This window comes from Gilbertella persicaria, assembly GCF_025201335.1.
Source record: "Gilbertella persicaria strain CBS 190.32 chromosome Unknown B0P05scaffold_15, whole genome shotgun sequence".
Lineage (NCBI taxonomy): Eukaryota > Fungi > Mucoromycota > Mucoromycetes > Mucorales > Choanephoraceae > Gilbertella > Gilbertella persicaria.
Window position 1 is genome coordinate 160,168 of NW_026251976.1, and position 19,822 is coordinate 179,989.

The following is a 19,822-nucleotide window of genomic DNA, read 5'->3' on the forward strand; positions in this document are numbered from 1 at the left end:
TTATGTGATACTTTGTAACCAGTGTATGACAAATTACTTTATAAGTCAACTTCCTATTTAATTTAGACATTTAACACCCACCCATTCGACGAGATAATTTGTATAAATATAGATAATTTGATTAATTTCGCCTTTTTGCTACGTTACATCACAAAAAGAGTTAGGAAGAAAGCGACAGGTTGGTCGTCTAGGATATAGAAAAAAAAGTTATCAGAATGCTAAAACTGAGATTTAAGTCTAATAATAAACAAAGTGTGCAAATCACTTTTTATGCTTTCTTTTGATTGGAACAGCCACGTGTAATTTGTGATTTTCCTTTTATCCTTTTTCCTTTTTGTCAGAAACAATGGTAAATATAGGGTAAGTCGTGTTAATTGGTTGTGAAGATGTACTATTATGGAATAAAGTTATATGAAAAGGCTATGAGTAATTTTCATTGGGCTTTAAAGTATGTGCAGTCGATCAACATGTATCAACTCAGATAGCTTCTTGTTGGTCATTTCCATACTTATAGTAACACCAAAGTATGCTACATGTGTGCAGTTACACAACTGTACTTTTTGAAAGGAGAGTGAATGAGTTCTAGCCTTTTAAGACTATTTAAAGGAACTTTTGACTTTTTTTTTCTTTGTTGTTCCCCCTTTTCTTTTCTTTATATCGTTTTTTTTTATGGCCTTAAGTCTGAACTCGACATATGAAATTTGCTTTACAAAAGCTTGCATAGAAACAGCTGCAAGTTTGCTTCAGTCGATCGATATGAATGTTGATCCTTGCTCAGATTTTTATAAATATACATGTAAATAATAAAAATTTACTCCTTGAGTGTGGACTTTTGACTAAATATGTTTCATTCACAGGCGGTAATTGGATCAAGAGTGCCATTATTCCAGAAGAACTTGCAGGTAAAAAAAAAAAAAAAATAGATGTTTTGTTTTGTCTTAACATGTTTCTTGCAGGTTTTGGCATTTTGGAAGTCGAATCAACCAATCATAAAGATAAATTTCGCACGATTTTAGACGGGACATATAACGATCTTTTGCATTCAACCATGTCACATTCAAGTTACCAGGTTACTACAAAAAAAGAAAAAGAAATCGATAGAAAGAACTTTCAGGTCATGAAAGACTACTATTCTTCCTGTGTCGATGTGGATATGAATGACGGCTCAGTATTCCAACACTTTTTTCGAGACTTGAATCGATTGAAAAAAGGAACTATGTCAATTGACCCTAAAACTCAATTACAGATTTCTGCTAGGACCATAGACACAATCAGTTATCCGAAAATTACAGATGGGCTTGTGATTGATGCTGGTGGTCTATTTACCATGGAAATTGTACCTGATGACAAAAACAAAAGCCAAATGGCGCTGGCTGTTTCTCCACCTTCTGAATTTAACAATGTTGAAAGTGCTCCTCTAGACGATTTGGACCCTGAGACTCTTTATCAGATTGTTTCCTCCGCGTTGGGCTATAAGAATTCGACCGAAAGAGATAGAGACAGACTTTCACACTTGAAAAGATCAGGCTTACAAACAATCAGTGATTCCGACATATACTCTCTTGTAGATAGTGCCATATCTGTTCAAAAGAGACTGTATCATCTAACAAAAGCCTGGTAAGTACATAAAAAAAAAAAAGAGAGAGACGAGATTAGATTGGTTAAATGATGTTATAGGGATGAGCCGGGATATTATACCTATTCAGTTGAAGAAATCACTGAAGCTTTTCCCTTTATTGAATGGGGATCTATTTTAGAATCAAATATACCCAAAGGTCGCGACTATTCAAATATAACAATCCAACTATACAACTCTGAATACTTTGACCAACTCAATTACTATTCAAATATTAATGATCCTACTCGTGTGTTGCATAAAACCGGCATTTTAAATTATTTGATAGTGCATAAAATCTATCAAGATGCACCTATACTTGACTCAGAAATGCGTCAATTAGTACCTGACTCACCATTTCAGACAAGATCCAGTATATGTGTCGATAAAGTACTCGATAACATGGGCCTTGTTGCAGGTAGATTCTATGCTATGATTACCTTTGCTGGTGAAGAAGACAGGCTAAAGTTGGAGGAAATGGCCGAAGCGATCAAAGAATCTCTTGGCAACCGTATTAAAAAGTCAGATTGGCTAGACGAATCTACTAGACAGGCTGCTATTAAAAAAGTAAAGACAATCTGCCAAGACCACCCACTAATTAAATAAAACTTTTTAGCTTGGCGCAATGAAGAAGACGATAGGCTACAGTACAGAGCTACCTGATGAAAGATCACCTTTTGGTATCCATGATTACTTGAACGGTCTAGACACCAGTGCCAACTCTTTTTATGAAAATGAAAAAGCAGTAACTCGATGGGCTTTATCGAAATATTGGGAAACATTCGGACGAAAATTAAGTTCAACCGAATGGATTGGTGTAGCAGCCCCTCAAGTAGTCAACGCCTTTAATCTTTTATCTAAAAATAGCGTATGTTTGTTGTATTCTTACTTTCTTGTGCTAATTGTCCTTTTTTTTTATGACAGATTGTTGTTAGTGCTGCTTTTGCTCAAAAACCAAACTATGATACAAATTATCCAGACTATCTTAATTATGGTGGCATTGGCCAGACATTAGGACACGAGTATTCTGTAAGCTAATATTGCTAAAGAAAATTAGACTAATTTATGATATAGCATGGATTCGACGATGTAGGCTCACAATATGATGAACATGGGGTTGAAAGAAACTGGTGGTCAGACGAAACACATGCCAAATATACTGAAAAAGCACAGTGTTTTATCAATCAATACTCAAAAGCTTTTGTGAGAGATGATGATGGACATAAATATACGATTGATGGATCTGTAAGTCAATCTTCATCATTCAATATTATCTAACCTTTGTATGTATAGCTTACTTTAGGCGAAAATATCGCTGACAACGAAGGTCTTTCTGCCACTTTTGATGCTTATATGAAATTAAAAGAAAGTGGAAAAGGATATAATCCAATCTTGCCAGGTTTACAAAATTTTTCTCCTGAGGCCTTGTTCTTTATCAACGCTGGCCGTTCATTTTGTTCCAAGCCTTTGCCAGGCACAGTCAAGGATTTTGTAAGTTATTGCTTCATATAATTTTTTTTTGTCTAATTTGTTAATTGTAGATCTCTGATGAACATGCGCCTGACTCTGTTCGTGCCAATAAGGTCTTTCAGAACAGCCATGAATTTGCTCGCGTTTTCAATTGTCCTATTGGCAGTAAAATGAGTCCCAAGACCAAAAAGTGCAAGATATGGTGATTGAATAACGCAAAAAATATCTTGTCATTATACCACCTTGTAAATTTCCAGAATAAAGATACCATTTAATTGTAAATACACATATTGTATAAAAATTAAGTTCTTTTTTTTTATTATTATTATACAAAGATTTAAGGTAAAACGCATAATAGAGCAAAATCATCTCTATGAGAATAAAGCCAAACGCATTTATGTTTGACGTCAATCAGCTTTTGGACCGCATGTCTAACTCTACTCAGGGTATCTCGTTGATTGATGCTAACATAATCCAAGAGCTTCTTATAACCATCATCTTGCCAAAAATTGTGCTCAACCATGTTCTTGACCACTTCTTTTGGAAGATCAAAAGCAATCACTTGTACTTCTTTCTTCAAATCATCCATAATGGGTGTAAGACGATGAATAGCTGCGCTTTATTAGATGGCGTCCTCCTTTGTTGGACTGACTTACCTTTATCAACCAGAACAGTCTTGTGCTTGTGCTTCATCTTTGTTCGTTCTTTACCACGACCTTCATTGAACACAATATTCACATTAAAAGTGGTCTTTTTTTGATCAGAGCCATCACCTTTAGACAGGTCAAGAGAGAAAGGATCATTTCGAACTGAATCTGAATTATCTTTTGACTTCAGATCATGCTTGCTTTTGACTCGAGCAACAGAATCTACTCTCATTTGCTCATTGATTTCAGTTGTAAGCCACATGGGTAAATCAGATTTGTTCACTTCAGTTTCTGTACGTCGCAGGACATCCTTGACTTTGACAGTTGTTGATTCGCTTGAAGATTTACTTTCAGAAGAGCTTTTATGTTTGACAATAACAATCCAATTGATGCTCGCCTTTTTACAGAGCGATACAAGGTCTTCTGGTGTCAAATAACCTCCATCGTTGTACTGAAATTCAGCGCGAATATTATGATGCCATAATTCCTTGACAATCTCCAGGCGCTCTTGGATAAGTACCTTGCCAAAACTAGCTACATACACGTCGCATTTTTTAGGAGCCCAGAGACCGAAACTTCGCATCTTCTCATTCTTGGCCTTCATCAGATATTTGACTTGCTCGGATTGATGCATATCAAGATGACGAATTAGTTTTTGTATAGCAATATTGACACCAACAGCATGTAACTTTCTGTTTGCAGCTGCACTTGGATGAGCAAAATGTTGAACCAAGAAATCGTATCTTCCGCCCACTGCAAGCACGTCTTTTCGTTTAGAATCAATCGTATCTGTTACAGTCTCAAAGACCATGCCGTTCTTGTAGAAATGATTGTTATAGCTAGATGGACATTATGAATATATATATATATATATATATAAAAGAAGGGAAAGCATAGGTATACTTACACTAGCAAAGGATGGAATATAATCTTGTGATGAATACCGATATGCTTGCTGACTTGGACAAGTGTGCGTAGCTCACTCACATTGTCTCTAAATTTAGCTTTATGTGAGTTTGGTAAAAGCCCTTCTATTTTCTTTACAATATTTTCAAGTTCACCTAAAGAGCAGTGTTGATTTACAATTTGAGTCTATCGACTGAACGACTTACCATGGATATTAAACATAGACAATTCGTCCAACACACTTCTTTGCAAATGGTATTTTAGTTTCAGGATATTTCGGACAGCAGCAAAAGAGGGAGCTCTTCCCAAACTTGACAAAGCAACTAGAACGCCTTTTCTGATATCTGGAGGAACTCGGCAACTATCAAGGATAAGGTCTGTAATTCCTGTATGGTTCACCACAAAATAGAATCCACCGTTTTTGTAAGGAGGTAGCTCTTCCAAGACTTCTTCTACTACTTTCAAAACTTCAGCATCAGGTACCATAGGCGTTGTTTCTTTATGAACGATGTCAAAATCTGCTTCCAGCACAGCTTCGGGCTGACCACCACTTGGATTCTCTCGATAGACTTTATCAAATGTGAACCGCTTTAATTCAGGAAATCCTTTTTGTCTTGCAACATAACGTGCAAAAGGCACAGTTTGGTCGTAAGGAAGTTGGTTAAGAGAGCCTTGAGAGTCCATAAGATAGACAGGGTTTTTCCAGTTCCATTCATAAAGGTCATTTTTAGGAATCAAAAGCGGAGCAGAGACATCAATGGCACCGTGTCGATGGAATACCTTGGTCATTTGTTCTCGAACACAATCAAAAAAGATATGACTAAACGGATCGAACACTGTATCTGTATGCCCATGGTAATCATAAGTAAAGTCTTTGTGACGATCTGCAGACTGAGAAAACATGGCAGACATCAGTTTGTCGTAATAAGGCGTATTGGGGTTGGCAATGGTACGCACACATTCCTTGATATATTCATCTTCGAGTTTAGGAGGCAGTAAGTCACTTCGAAGCAGTTCAAAACTGTTAGGGCGATCTTTGGGTTGAGAAGATAAGAGGAGCTTGATAATTTTCTTTTGGTTGATATACTGTGAAGGAAAGTCCTCGGGGAACTTGCCGTTCCTAAGCTCATTCAACACGACAACACGCTGCATACCCGTAGAGAACTTGTAGCACATTTCAAAAAAGATGATACCAAGAGAAAACATATCGACCTTTTGATTATACCGCATACCTGAAGTAGCTCCTGTTGTAGGATCAGGCATGACTTCTGGAGAAACATAAAAAGTAGTGCCTACACCTGTGGTCATGCTTTCATCTGCACCTAAATGAGCACTTGAGGCAGAATAGCCTGTATAACTTGCTGATGCGCTTTCAGAAGCAGACACAGACTGATTGAGGCGATCCACTATACGTTGATGATGATGACTAGCGTTTCGAGAAAAAGCTGCACTGTCTACCAAGGTTTGATTTGAAGTAGCCAGACCAAAATCGCCAATTTTGACATCATTGTTCGAATCCAAGAAAATATTGGGAGGCTTCAAGTCTCTATGGATCATACCTTGAGAATGGATATGGACAAGGCCTTCTAAGATTTGACGGAAAAGACGCCAGGCCTCTTGCTCATCAATACCTTCATCAATCACATCTCGAAGGGTTTTTTTTTCACAATATTCCATTTGAATGTACAGAACTCGAGTGCGCTGTACAGTTCCACTGCCACTTCTCTTTTGACTATCAGTGCTCTTTTCTTCAGACATTTTCTTTTTAAGGTTCTTGATAGCTCTTCGAACAAGGTGTTGTCTTTTAGTTGAAGCTGTGTCTGTGGTAGCATCGCTTTCGCCTGTTGTTGCATCGTCAGGAGCAAAAGCGATATAATCATCAGAATCATCACCTCCATTGCTTTCATAACGCATGCTGCCTTCTTCTTCACTGCTACTGCTGCTATCATCATCATCGTCGTCAAATCGAATAGCAGAATAACTTCGACTTTTGCTTTTGGAATGATGACGGTTATCAACAGACAAGAAATCATGAAATCGCTGCTGATAGGCACTCACATCGCCATCTTCTTCATCGTATTCAGACTCGGAATCCTCAGTAAAGCTTTCCTCATCACTTTCTTTGAAGGTAGTGTCATCTTCGTCTTCAAACCAGGTCGCAAAATATCGAACTACATATTGATGATGTAGACTGGATAAAGAATGTACTTCTCGAAGAATCTTTTTCAAGTCTTCACTATCTCGAGGATCTAAGCGAATCTTCTTGATAGCATACAATCGACCATCTAGTCTGTTGCGTGCCTTGATGACTTCGCCGAAACCACCTTTACCTAAAAATTCGATTTCTTCAAAATCAGTCTTGTATCTGGAGGCACCAATGACAGATGTGTTTGGATTGGCTTCAGATGCTTGAGGATTGACTTGTGCCCTCAGATGATGGTCGGGTGGGTAGACGGATTTGTTGATATCGGGTGCCATCATGGAGGGCTCAAACAATTGGGCTGCAGGTGGAGTTACTTTGCTATTGTTGGATGAAGTCATATGGGGTGCTACATTGGCCGAAAACACAGGTGGTGCAGCTTGTTCTGCAAACATGAGCTCACTTGTATCTCCAGCAAAGAAAGGATCGTTCATAAGGTCAATGGCTGTAGGACGTTTCTTTGGATCAGGTTCCAATAATCGCTTGGCAAAATCACTAGCAATCGCAGGTAATTCTGCACCAGCTGTACGTAAAAAGGCTTCAAAATCACCAAATTCTTTTGTTACATCTACACCCCATAACATTTCAATAAACACAACGCCAAGGCACCAAATATCGTTTTTACGGCCATAAACACCTGGACGCTCACGTACTTCAGGAGAAGACCAAGCACTGGTACAGTCAGCTAATAGTTTATCATTTTTTTCATTGTTTTCAACCAAGTAATTGGACTTGTTCAAATCTAGAATGAGACAATATAAGTAACTGCCATTATTCTGCTATCTGATCCCCCATTTTTTCTTTACCATGCAATCGCTTATTATAACTGATATCTGCCAATTTAACAGACTGGTTTACAGTACAAAAGATGCTAGTGGAACGAATATCTTTGCAAATGAACCCATTCAAATGAACATGGTTCAATGCCCACAACAATTGCTTCATGTATTTTCGTACAATAGCAAGTCTTAACCCACCACCACATTTCTTGAGTAAATCGTGCAAACTTCCTCCCTGTTCATATTCTACCAGGACATACAAAATCCATGATTTTCTGTCCATTTTATTACGATCCAGGCGTGCATCATAGATACTAAGAATGTGTGGATGTTGAAGTGTACGTAATCGATCAAGTTCTCGTTCAATGTCCTGAAGCTTTCGTTTGCCTGCTTGTGTTGTGTAATAGGATCCAGTCACATCCACTTTTTTGATAGCCACCAAGTTTGGCAAATTCTCAATATCGTCTGTCATGCCTCCATCTTCTGCTGTCAATTTGAAGTTGATGGGTTGTGCTGAAAGTGTCTCACCCACAATGCCCTTGCCTATACATGGACCCATTGCCACTGTATGAAATGAAACTCGTTTGGGTATAGTGCCATTATCTTCTTTTTGAATTGGAATGGTGATTAGGTTTTCAAAATGAATCAGTTTAATATCACTGCTGTCTAATGTGTCGGGCGCATCAAAATGAACATGAAAATCGTCGTCTACAATGGCTTCTGCAACATCTGAAAATCCGAGTTCTTGTCTGGCTGCACGTGCATGTTCTCTTTTGCGCTCAATGTCTTGTTGGATCTTTTCATTCATCATATCTGACTGTACGCGTAGTTCCGCTTCTCTTTCTTGTCGTTGGCGTGCTAATTCTTTCATTTCTCTTTCGCGCTCTACTCTCAAGTCTTGTTCGTTTCGCATCATCATTTGTTCGTGCAGAGTAAGCTTAGAAGTAGCAGAAGGTGGTGCGTTGTGGTTTGCTAAAAAGGCTCTTGTATAATCACTGAGATCGTACATCATTTCCTGACCCACCAGTTGTTGTGCAGTTTGTTGGAGTGACTGAGTGAGTTGACGAAGAGCAGCAGGCGTCAGACCACGCGGGTTAATAAGGTGAAGTTCGGGTGGTTTGTTGGGATAAGTTTTTGGAAAGCGTACTTTGAGATCAACTGTAACATAGGCTTCGTTTTCCTCTACTCCCAAAGGACACAGGTGTAGTATGAATTCGGGATCGGTATGAGAGACCTACAGTATGGCTTAGTTATTGAAAGTTGTTTGTTGGCGTTACCTTCCAAGCAGTTTTGTTTACGACTTCATGGTAGTCTTCCATAAAAATAGCTTTCAAGGCCTCTATTTCGTTTTGTTGGATTTCTTTTAGCTCTTCAAGGTCGATTTTTGATTGCATTTTATGATGGTTGTTATATGATATCCTTTGTGTTTATCTTTTTGGCTTGTGTATTATGAAATCAAGAGAAAAAATATCAAGGGATAATTCTACTCCATTCTTAATACATTTATCTAATAGCGTCTTGAAGGGAGGGAATAACAATAGAAAGAAAGAGAAAAAAAAGATAAAAAAAAAAGTTTAAAGAAAATCCAATTACACACAACAGGCCCTTTTTAAAGCATTTTTGATTTGAGATTCAGCAGAAATTTGTAAGAATGTGTGCTTATGACTGTATGTTGATTGATACTCACAATAACCGCAGTCACTCAAAGAGTACCATCAGCTATAAGACCGTTAGAAAGGTTTGAATTTAGAGACATGTTACCACTTACCATCCACATTGGTAGTAGCAGAACTATCAGCGCATTACGCACTCTTTGATTTAGGAGCTGTTTAAAGTCATCTTCAGTGTAGTATTGAGTTTTATGGGAACAACATTGTAGAGAGACCAACAATACCAATTGTCAGAGCTGACAATCGGTCATGAGACATAATCGCCTTCTTGTTCCTTACGAAAATACAGTTCTTATTCAAGCAATAGAAAGCACCTTTCGCTGTTCTTGTTGCCTTGTCGCTTCTGTTAACTGGATGGATTAATTTCTGGAAACAAAAAGGCACAAGTCTAGGACATATTATGCTCGCTTGTGATGCATGCAATACTTCTGCCTCCGAGTAGTTTCTATTCCCATCATCCTCCATATCTTCTATGCCCTTTTATCCCTGAACCAATACCAAGGCCTCGATCTCCAACAAACAAACAAGTCTTTGACTTCTTAGGGTCTATTCAAAATGACACAATCAATACCAATCATATGTTATCATGAGTAGTGATTACCTTTTTTTTTTGTACAAACTTCTTCTCTTGATCACAGATTTTTAGACAGACTCGGGTATTCTGCAGTTAATTTCTTCTGATAGCATTGGTTCTTTTACTAGAAGCATAAAAATTACGCAATTCTTTTTTCTATGGCTTGAATGAACTTTGTATCTTTGTTTGAACTTTGCCAATTTATTTAAAAATTCATTGTTCCAAACATCTCATATTATGCATAATGAACATTATTTGTAGTAAGGAGTGTGAAAAGGTATTCATTCATATTAATTGTTATCAGCATAGAGATGTCCCTATAAACAACCATATTCATAGACCCAAATATCAGTAGGCTCTCTTGGCTTGAAATTTACAGTGCTCAGTTTCAAAAAGAAATAGATGAATAACCCTTCAATATCGAATAAGACACTTATATATCTTTTGCTAACAGTGACTACTAAATTTCTTGGGTATGTATATCAACGTTTATGACTCTTTGCGGGGAAACAATCGATCCATGCCTGTCCAAGAGAACAAGAGCTTTCAGGCATTGTTAGCTGAATGATGCACTGGCTTATTCTTCGAGGCAACGGCCTTACTGAGTTTAATTTTCTGGTTTCATTCTGTCAAAAATATCATTACGCGAGTCTTTTTTTTTTTTTTTACCTCTTTTGACGTTTAAACCTTCCTATGGAGTTTGAAGTTACTTTGCCTAGCGAGAACTTTAAAGGTACTCTCTTTCCTTGCTTATTGACACTGTTCTTATACTTGTCTTGACAGCGTTTTCAGGTACTCTTGACGCCTTATCACATTTTGGAGAACTTGTTAGTCTGGAAGCTCGTAATGAACAAGTAAGGCTTAATCGATCTATTGATCAGCACACTTTTACTCATGGAATCTAGTTTCTTATCTCAACCTTCAACAATTCCCGTACGGCACAAGGCATGATACATGTATCTCGAGACTTCTTTAAGAACTATAAACTACTACGCAAAGGCTCTTCTCATTCTTCTATCAAATGCACAGTATCCAATAAGAATTTCAACAGTATTCTTAAAAAGAATATGGGTGGAATTAAGCGCATCAAAGAGTGTCAGATACAAATCACACAAGGAAGCTCTGGTCAGCAACAACATTCTGAAGCACGCATATTTATGAAATTAGTGTACAGAAATGGTGTGACAAAAAAGAATACACTTTGGTATAATGAAGGTGATTCTATTATGCCCTTTTTTCAACAAAATCACGTCTATAAGATTTCATGTGAGCCAGGCGTGTTTAAAATCTACATGAACAAATTTGATGCGCGAGTTCAAGAACTTGCTTTAACATTAGATCCAAACAAAGTGACACTTTCTTCACATTGGGATGATACTTCCTGCCTCTTTGGTAAGACAGCCTTTTTTTTTTGTTCTGCATTATTCTGATATATGATAGGCGAGCGCCCTGTAAAATCATCATTTATAATTCAATCTTCGGATTTCTCTGTATACCAATTAAGAGAAACAGTCAAATTGGTGGTGAACCTCAAAGAGTTCAAGACAATTGTTGACTATATTGAGAATTTGGAGAGCTTGATTGTAATGGAATTTACAGAAGCAGGGCGGTAAGTACGAGCCATATTAAAGAAAAGATATTTACAAGTGCATAGTCCATTGTTATTTAGACATTTTCACAATAATATCATGCTATCATTAATTGCTTTACAAACATTACCTGAACATCTGTATGGTAATTCACCTGAAGAAGATCACAGCTATGCCAGTATAAATGCTGAAGACTATACTGATATTGAACCCAGACATGCAACACTTCCTGCTTCACATCAGTCAAGACAAAAGTCAGCAATAAGGGAATTAAGAAATCGTCCTCAAGTACGATCTTCCTCTGTCTCTTCAAGCAGTTCAGATGGACCTCTACTACCACATTCTGCTGCAGGATCATCTCGTAGACCTCCTCCTCAGATTCGATCCTCACCTTCTTCTTCTTCTATAAACTCAGAAACTTCTTCCCCTCGTTTGCCTGCCACAAATGTAAAAGAAACTTCCTCTTTCAATAATACATTAGAGTCGCGTGTTATTGAAACTGTCACTCAACCAGCCACTCCTCCAGTTCAACGAGATACTCTGCCTGTGACTCCTCAAGCAGAGTCTCAAAGTACAGAAAACAGTCAAGATCAGAACACAGGAAATAGTCAAGACCAAAGCACAAGACAGCAAGTAACTTCTATACGTTCCACTCCTCGAAGGATGACAACAATTGAAAGAATTCGACTTGAAAGACAAAGACTAGGGCAAAGTAGCCCACCATTAGTTATGCGACAGCCTAATTTTGGGAATGAAGACAGCAGTAGTGAACAATCAACTACAGAAAGAAAAAATTCTCTTACATCATGTCATATCAAATAAAAAGATTCATTTATTTTAATCAATACAAAACACTTTAAGAGTCTCTTAGCCATTTCCTAAAGAAATGTTTCCAGAGATAGCCACGAGGAGGCGGACTCTTTCTATATCTCCATGGGCTTCATTTCACAGTAAGAAGCAATTGAACCCTATGTGTACCACTTCAGCGGAGGATGAACCTACAACGGACAAAAGCGATACAGGACCCAAAGAAAATAACTGGAAACACGCTTGAAGAGGGCATCCGAGACATGGCTCTTCTTCCCTGTGCAAATAAGCTACGCAAGAGCAACTTACTACATACAAGCGGTCCGATGCAACACAACGCCCTGCAGTACCAGCGTATATCTCAGCCCTACCCTGCCGTTATGGTAAGCACATCAAAAGAACCACCTCTTGATAGCCACTTCTCTACAAAGAAAGTTCAAGTTTCCCAAGAGTCGCCTGCGGTCCATAAGCATCAAAAGTATCACCTTTAGAAACACTTATTTCTCACAAGAAACTAAAGGTTCCCAAGAAAACCATAGAAGGACGCGAGAAAGCCAATTTAATGGGAGAACTGGAGACACAAAACGCACATCTGATAGCAGAATCTAGTCATAGCCATGTAATAGAAAGCCATTTAAGATGTTCACAAAAAAAAATAACCAAGAGAAAAGAATAGAACAAAAAGGATTTTTTCTCACATATTTATATATTTTTCTAATTCCGTCATTGTTTGCATAAATAACTGAAACCAGTTTGATGTTGTAAAAGGAAAGACAAGTCTGTTTATCATGAATTTGTTAGGATAGGTAAAATTTCTTTTCAACTTCAAGAAGTCTGGACGCTTCTACCTTGACATAGTTTTGCCCCGCCACTTTGAGGGAGGGGAAGTGTCTGACATCTGTTTAGAAAGTTTATTTGTGGTCTATGACAAGGCATACACTAACTTTCTAGACAGTTGACAGAAATGTAAAAAAAAAAAAAAAAAAAAAAAAAAAAAAACGCCATATTGTTCTTAAAATATTTTATAGATAATAAGCCTGTTTTCATAATGTAGATTTGAAGACATAAAAAAAAAAGAAGAAAATCATAAAAATAATATAGATATATAGCTATAATCAGTCAATCATGTTAACCCATTCGGTCATAGTAGCATTATCAGGTGCTTGAAATGTATGTGAATCATAAAGGGTATCAATCGTAAAAAGTGTTTTAGATTTCTATTTGACAGGTAAGTAAGATAACCTTTGTATTTTATAGGCTTACCATAGTATCCATAGTTTTATCTTCTCTGTGAACATTCTTAATATGAAGAATATCCACTTCACTTGTTTCGTTTTGATCAGGGTATAAGAACAAGAATTTACTATACAAAAAGAGACAAATAAGTAAGGTGTTACTCGTCATAAAAGTATGTTGACATTTACCCCATTAAAATACACCAGTATTTGTCCCATTCTTTACCATCGCTGTCATTCTTGCGCATCAAGTAACCCTTTTTGGATCGACTCGATTCTTCTGGCATAGCAGGCACCATCACTTGATGCACTTGAGGGATCCAACGACGCACCACAGGCTTAATAAAGGTTTCTTTCACTTGAGAAGCTTGAGGTTGCTGGTATTCATGCTTCTTTAACCACATGTCCATAATGGCTTGTTCAGTCAAAGGAGCCTTGCTCTCATCTTTTTGAACACTAGGCCCACATAGACGATCTAATTGTTCAGTCAAATGAACAGCATAACGCATCGATTCTACTTCTTCACGCTTCAGCATGGCCAATCGCTGTTGTTCATAGCTACCCAAGACTTGAGCAGGTAAATCAGCTAATGGTAAATCAAGCACGCCACCAAACAATTCAGGACGGTATCCAATCACAAATAAACTAGTGGTTTGGTTCTTGATGTGACTACTTGATTTAAGAGAAAAGAAGTTGAGGATAACAGAACCGCGCTTGTTTTGAGGATTGGATTTCTTTTTGATAGTAGCTGCCTTGTTTTGATCCTTAATATGGACAAATAAGTCCTTTTCAAACTTGACAGCAACATCAACTTCGTTGCCGTTCAACAGCATTTTTTGACGGACTGTCCACATCAGAGAGATGACAACACGTTGAGCATTCGGGGTCACAGCATTTAACAACAAAGTATCATGCAAGGAGCTGTCCCAGGCACCATGAGCAGTGCATACACCGTCTTTGTTGCTATTGGAGATCAAGTTAAGAGGTACTTCAGCAATGCTAAGTGGTGATTCAAGAATGCGTTGTTTGCTGTCCATCAAGCGAATATGACCAATACGCATATCGACAATTTTATCAAGAGAAGCATTTTGAAGAGACACAACGACTCGACGTTGTTGACCTTGTTGTAATGAGAATGTATCGCTTTGTCCAATCACATCACCACTGTGAGTCACAGTTGATTCAACAGGCACAGGCTTATAGTCACCATCAGGTGTGATTTCGCAGATTTGGATACGAGTGATCACATCTTCTGATTTCTTGATAGGCATGACAACAGGTGGTGTATCGGCTTCAGCAGCCATCTTGACACGGTTGTTGATAGACAGCGCAACTTGCTGCAAGTATTGCTTGTTGGGCTGACCATAGACTTCAAACGTGATATCCTTGGTTTTAATGATATTAAGAATGTCTTGTGTGATAGCCATAGACAATGTTTGATGGTAGTTGAATTCGAGTGTGCCCTTATAAGTGTATTCTTTGGCTTCAGAGGCAAATACACCCTCCAAGTTACTTCCAAAAGTAGACAAACGGAATTGAGCATGTACGCGAGAGAAGAGTTTGGGGTCTAAACCAGAAATATCAACAATCGAAATCTCAAACACGAGTTGCTGGCCTACATGTAACAAACTACGAGGATTTTCATCGTCCATGATGGGCTCGTTGGGGTCTTCAGCTGAGCTGACGGAGGAAGCACTACTGCGATAAGGATGACGCACCGAACGAGCAATAGGTGCAATAGCGACACGCAAATCAGCCATCTTTTCGCCCGTGTTGCGACAATGAACAGAGACAGTGCTTTCAACAGGCACTTGAGTAGTCAAGTTACGAAGAGGTACTTTAGCAAGACCCACAAGTGTGTAAGCAGGAGGTTGTTCAGATTCATAAAACAAATCTTCACCCTTCATGTGTTTCTTGGAGTCGGAAGCAAAGTAAGCACCTTGAAGGTAACGAAGACGAGCCAAAAACTTCTCAATAGACCAAATGTGGACAGATTGGTGCTTTTGGTCTACCACTTGAATGGCAATACAGGGTTTGGGTGTCTTGATCAGGTCAGCGTCTAGAGTGCTCTTTTGATGCTGTGCGCCATGATTGGATTCCCAATGAGAGACAGCAGTAGCGGACATGGTATCATGAACCACAGCAAATTGGTAAAAGACGTCTTTTTTTGCCTTGAGAGCCATTTCATTGGCCTGTCTGACATGAATATCATGCGTTAGAATAACCTTGGCCATAGCCACATTACGCTTGCGTCGCCAATGAGCAGCCACTTTAGAAGCAAGTAATTTTTCTCTAGGAGTAAGAGCCACAGGAGGAGCATGAGACAAACGACGAGAAAGACGGCGTAATTTGGCTTGGTATTTTCGTCGGTGTTGTTCCATATGCATTTCTTGTTCTTCTTTAGACATCATAAAGTAGTTTTCGCCAATAGAAGAGCGAGAAGATGAAGTGGAAGAGACAGTGCTGGTATCTGTAGTGTAGTCACTATCATTAAGATCGTCCATAAAGACAGAGGAGTAAGTACTGCGGCGGAAAGAGGAAGACGAAGAGGTGCGTCGTGAAAGAGTATCAGAAGAAGCAGACTGGCGTTTACGAATCACTCGTACTTTGGCAACATCATCAAACAATTTGTCCAAATCTTCATCAGTAAGGTTATTAAAGTTAGAATCATTGATATAAGTGTTGAGCATAGCTTCACGGCGAGCGAAATTCCAATCCATAACTTCGTTCAAAGGAGGAGACATGAGACCGTTTTCAAAAGTAGGCGAAGTGGGTGTGCATGGTGAATCAGCTCGAACAGGTTCGTTTTCTTGTGCTTGTTGTTGAATGATTTCACGCTCTTTTTTGGCTTCGCTCGGGTTATTGAATCGAAAGACATGATAGTCGCCAAGAATAATACGATATCCGCTCTTAAGACGCTTGGGCTCAGTGATGCGTCTACCATTGACCATGGTAGTACAATCTTCACGAGGATATAAAGTGACAACATTATCGACATTTTCAAAGTGGCAGTGATCTTTGTTGATATTAGTGCCACTAAGGCGAATAATAGAGCTATTGTTGGCATTGTTATCTGGTTCTGCTTCTTCGGACTCTGGTGCATATTTATCGACATGTGTAATACCAGGCTTAATATTGTACATCAAACACTCGGACATCAAAGGATCCTCGTTCAAATTGATCAAATAAGGAATCTCTTTGGGTGTATATAACCCTACTTGATTTTTTTCGATGGTGATACCCAAGTTTTTAAGGGTATGTTCTCGATCGACATGAATCTTTTCGGTTGTCTGGAGCTTTTCTTCCCAGGTTTGGTTTAATTCGCTCAAGAGTTTTTCCGTCATCTGTAGTTGATCCACCATTTCGTCTTTTGTGAGCTGAGTAATATTGCCTGAAGCATCTGTAAAGACGACAGTTGATTTAGAACTGGTAGGTGATGCGGCTGAAGTAGTAGGAGGAGCTAATGAACAAGGTTTTGTATTGCTAGGCTTATTAGCAATTACCGGTGTTGTTGTTGTTGTGGCTGATACTGTGCTATTATTTGCCACCGGCTTTTTCTTTGTAGGATGCGCCTTGACTTGAATCTTCTCAACTTCTTCAGGAGCGTAGACCATCAATGCTTGTCGAAGTGCTTCTACTTCATCTTTGAGTTCACGCATTGCTTTTGCATTAGGGTCTTCGTTCACAACAGCCTTTGTCTTGATCTTCTTGGCTTGATCAGCATATCTGAGTGTACTGAGAGTTTCATCATAATCAGCAGGTGAAATGGCGGCAATCATACAGGTCTTTGAATTACCGCCCAAAGAGTCCTTAAGAAGCCAGGTAAGGACTGAGTCACGGAAGGGAATAAAGGCTTCCTTGGATTTTTTTGACTTGGATTTTGTTTCAACAACTGAAGATTGCTCGGCAAGACCGGCAATGACTTTACCGAGTGTTGTAAGCGACTTGTTAATATTAGCACCTTCTTTTAAACGGGCACCTGTAGCACCCGTACTGTTAGCACGTTCACTACCAGCTAAATCGACAAGACTAACATCGTCAGTACAATAATAGAAAAAAAAGGGGGATACAATGGTATTATTTACCTAATACGGGCAACTTTGTCAGTTACTTGTTTCGTCGTAGGATCTGTGATTTTTTGAGTTAGAAAAATGGTACAGACACCATGTGAACGGGAAGATGTTTCATTCATGTTGGTAGCAGCAATTGTTCTGGCTTTATTGCCTTCGTCCATGAGTTGGTCAATGTTTTCATATGAGTTGACAGCAAGACGGGATAAATCTTGGACGTAAGGACCCAAGACGGGATGCTCTCTGACTTTCAAATTACTTTTGTTGCGAGGATTAAGCAAATCTCGTACTTTTTCATTATAAATTTCAATATAAGAAACTTCGACTTGGAAGTCTAAATTGGCTTCTCTTTTACTGGCAATGCGTTCAAATAGTTCATGACATGTTCTGGGAATGATACCTTTATCTTCACCATAACCCATCTAATAAAAATAAATGAATACTGCATTTAAAAAAAGTGTATTTACCATAGAATAGGATTTACCAGAACCGGTTTGACCATCTATTATAGTAAGTATATAAACATTGACATCATATGATAACTTACAAGCAAAAATACAACAATTGTAGCCATTAAATGCATGGTCCAATAATTCTTTACCGAGGTCATTAAAGACACGCTCTTGATCTGCATAGTCGATATCGTCTTTGTCAGCGGACCAATAAGATTGATCAAAAGTGAATGCTTTTGGGTCTTCGAGAACTGTCGAGCCGGGAGAGACAGGTTTACTTAAAACAGTTTTGTTGCCTTCCATGCGAATCAAACAGGGCGCATTTCTGGCCTTTTCTGTAGAATGTGTAAGTGCATATCAAATGTTTGTGTCCACTCACCTCTTGCGTTTAAAGGTCTACAACGCACAACGACCTTAATATTGCCACTCATAGTGTGTTGTTTTTGTCGTCAAGTAGTGTTTGAGATGACAAATAGAGATGAGGTAGAAAAAAGAAAAAAAAAATAAGAATAAGATAGAAAAAGAAAAGAAAAAAAAAAGAGAGAGAGAGAGAAAAGAAAAAAAAATAGAAAGCAGTAACTTTGTTGTTTGTACCTTAAATGACAGATTAGAAAGGGCTGAGTTGTGAATATAAAAAAAGAGTCTTTATTCCCAACTTCCACGTGGAACACAACCCTCTTTTGCCTTCTTGTCTTTTAGTTCTAAAAGAGTTGCTCATTTTATTGTTCAATAAATATTTGTACGACTCTTTTATTATTTTTTACCATTGGCTAGTTTCTTGATATCACTGCCAACCAGTTCATTTTTGCCACTACTATAGTAATTCATCATACATTCTAGCCTCCAACGCTTCCAGACTTCTTCATTTGGGAATCCCATCTTTTCCCATTCTTTTTGTTCTTCTTCTTCGCTTTCTTCTTCGTCTATTTGGTGCTCATATCTTAGCAGGAAATTAGGGCGATGATCCGAGGCTAATTCAGACACAAATTGTGCTGCATCCATAGCTAATCGATCGTGTCTCTCTAATAATTGGTTCCATTGATCCAGTTGGTTTTTTATCAGTTGGTCATCATCAAGTCTTTGTTCAACCACGCTCTCCGTCTTCATTTCTTGTGCAATGGCTGCCTGCGTCTCTGATTCAAGGCGTTCAATATCTGGAATCAACTTTGTTCTTAAAAGCACACTTAGGATATTGGTTTCTTGTTCAGTAGTAGTGGGTATATAAGGATGTACCATTAATTTGGGTAATGTCGCATTACTTCCTGTCGTTGTGTAGCTGTGGAAATCCTCAGAGAGTGTAGCGAACTTTGCTGTTAGCATATTGAATTTGTTCAAGAGGTCAGGCCAAGTGAAAGGGTATTTAGGTTCTTTTAAATAGGTCAAGTGAGTTGAAAAGGTTTCTTGAAGTGACCATAATTTGCCTCGAAGTGCTTCTAACTCTTGATATGTGTGTGGGTCGAGTGTTGCTTGAATATGTGAATGGTCCATAGTATAAAAAAAACAAAAGAAAAACACGGTAAGATTGTCGCTGAATAAAACCCCCCTCTTCTCAGAAAAAAAAAAAGTACGGTCACTTGCGAAAGGAGAGGGACTTTTTCTTTGTTCTATATTTCTCTTTAGTTTACGCCTCATTCTATATATGCACCGCAGCCAAAGAAACTGACGTTTTGATCTTAACCTTTTATAGTACAAATATTTTACCAATCGCAATTTATTTTTACTGCAGGCTTCACATGAATAAATGACTCCTTTTTTTTTTGTTCGATCCAATCACTCTTGCTATCTTTGAATAGACTTCAGGAACTCCA

The 19,822-nt window shown here is 38.3% G+C and overlaps 6 protein-coding genes across 6 annotated transcripts; 2 read left to right on the forward strand and 4 right to left on the reverse strand.

The window, feature by feature from the left end:
• Positions 1-638: 638 nt before the first annotated feature.
• B0P05DRAFT_537418 (uncharacterized protein) lies at positions 639-3,371 on the forward strand. Its single transcript, XM_051577725.1, has 9 exons — positions 639-796; positions 858-902; positions 957-1,617; positions 1,678-2,182; positions 2,232-2,483; positions 2,540-2,644; positions 2,690-2,860; positions 2,909-3,106; positions 3,157-3,371. The coding sequence occupies exons 1-9, from the start codon at positions 670-672 to the stop codon at positions 3,289-3,291; spliced, it is 2,199 nt and encodes a 732-aa protein (XP_051435842.1). The 5' UTR covers positions 639-669; the 3' UTR covers positions 3,292-3,371.
• Positions 3,372-3,374: 3 nt separating this feature from the next.
• B0P05DRAFT_489290 (kinase-like domain-containing protein) lies at positions 3,375-9,310 on the reverse strand. Its single transcript, XM_051575297.1, has 6 exons — positions 8,895-9,310; positions 7,645-8,851; positions 4,845-7,580; positions 4,640-4,793; positions 3,742-4,571; positions 3,375-3,697 (listed from the first exon to the last, which is right to left on the reverse strand). The coding sequence occupies exons 1-6, from the start codon at positions 9,009-9,011 to the stop codon at positions 3,423-3,425; spliced, it is 5,319 nt and encodes a 1,772-aa protein (XP_051435843.1). The 5' UTR covers positions 9,012-9,310; the 3' UTR covers positions 3,375-3,422.
• A 160-nt stretch (positions 9,311-9,470) lies between these two features.
• B0P05DRAFT_537421 (uncharacterized protein) lies at positions 9,471-10,125 on the reverse strand. The gene has a single exon (XM_051577726.1). It carries the CDS (start codon positions 9,750-9,752, stop codon positions 9,477-9,479), a length of 276 nt encoding a protein of 91 aa, XP_051435844.1. The 5' UTR covers positions 9,753-10,125; the 3' UTR covers positions 9,471-9,476.
• A 388-nt stretch (positions 10,126-10,513) lies between these two features.
• B0P05DRAFT_537425 (Rad9-domain-containing protein) lies at positions 10,514-12,376 on the forward strand. The gene is made up of 4 exons (XM_051577727.1): positions 10,514-10,715; positions 10,767-11,253; positions 11,302-11,470; positions 11,516-12,376. Exons 2-4 carry the CDS (start codon positions 10,809-10,811, stop codon positions 12,270-12,272), a joined length of 1,371 nt encoding a protein of 456 aa, XP_051435845.1. The 5' UTR covers positions 10,514-10,715; positions 10,767-10,808; the 3' UTR covers positions 12,273-12,376.
• A 996-nt stretch (positions 12,377-13,372) lies between these two features.
• B0P05DRAFT_570780 (uncharacterized protein) lies at positions 13,373-18,445 on the reverse strand (the record flags this gene model as incomplete). Its single annotated transcript, XM_051581332.1, has 7 exons — positions 13,373-13,474; positions 13,521-13,620; positions 13,682-17,521; positions 17,578-17,984; positions 18,030-18,064; positions 18,110-18,349; positions 18,394-18,445. The coding sequence occupies 7 exons, from the start codon at positions 18,443-18,445 to the stop codon at positions 13,373-13,375; spliced, it is 4,776 nt and encodes a 1,591-aa protein (XP_051435846.1).
• Positions 18,446-18,687: 242 nt separating this feature from the next.
• Positions 18,688-19,678, reverse strand: B0P05DRAFT_537432 (uncharacterized protein). The gene has a single exon (XM_051577728.1). The coding sequence runs from the start codon at positions 19,644-19,646 to the stop codon at positions 18,768-18,770; it is 879 nt and encodes a 292-aa protein (XP_051435847.1). The 5' UTR covers positions 19,647-19,678; the 3' UTR covers positions 18,688-18,767.
• Between the last annotated feature and the right edge of the window lie 144 nt (positions 19,679-19,822).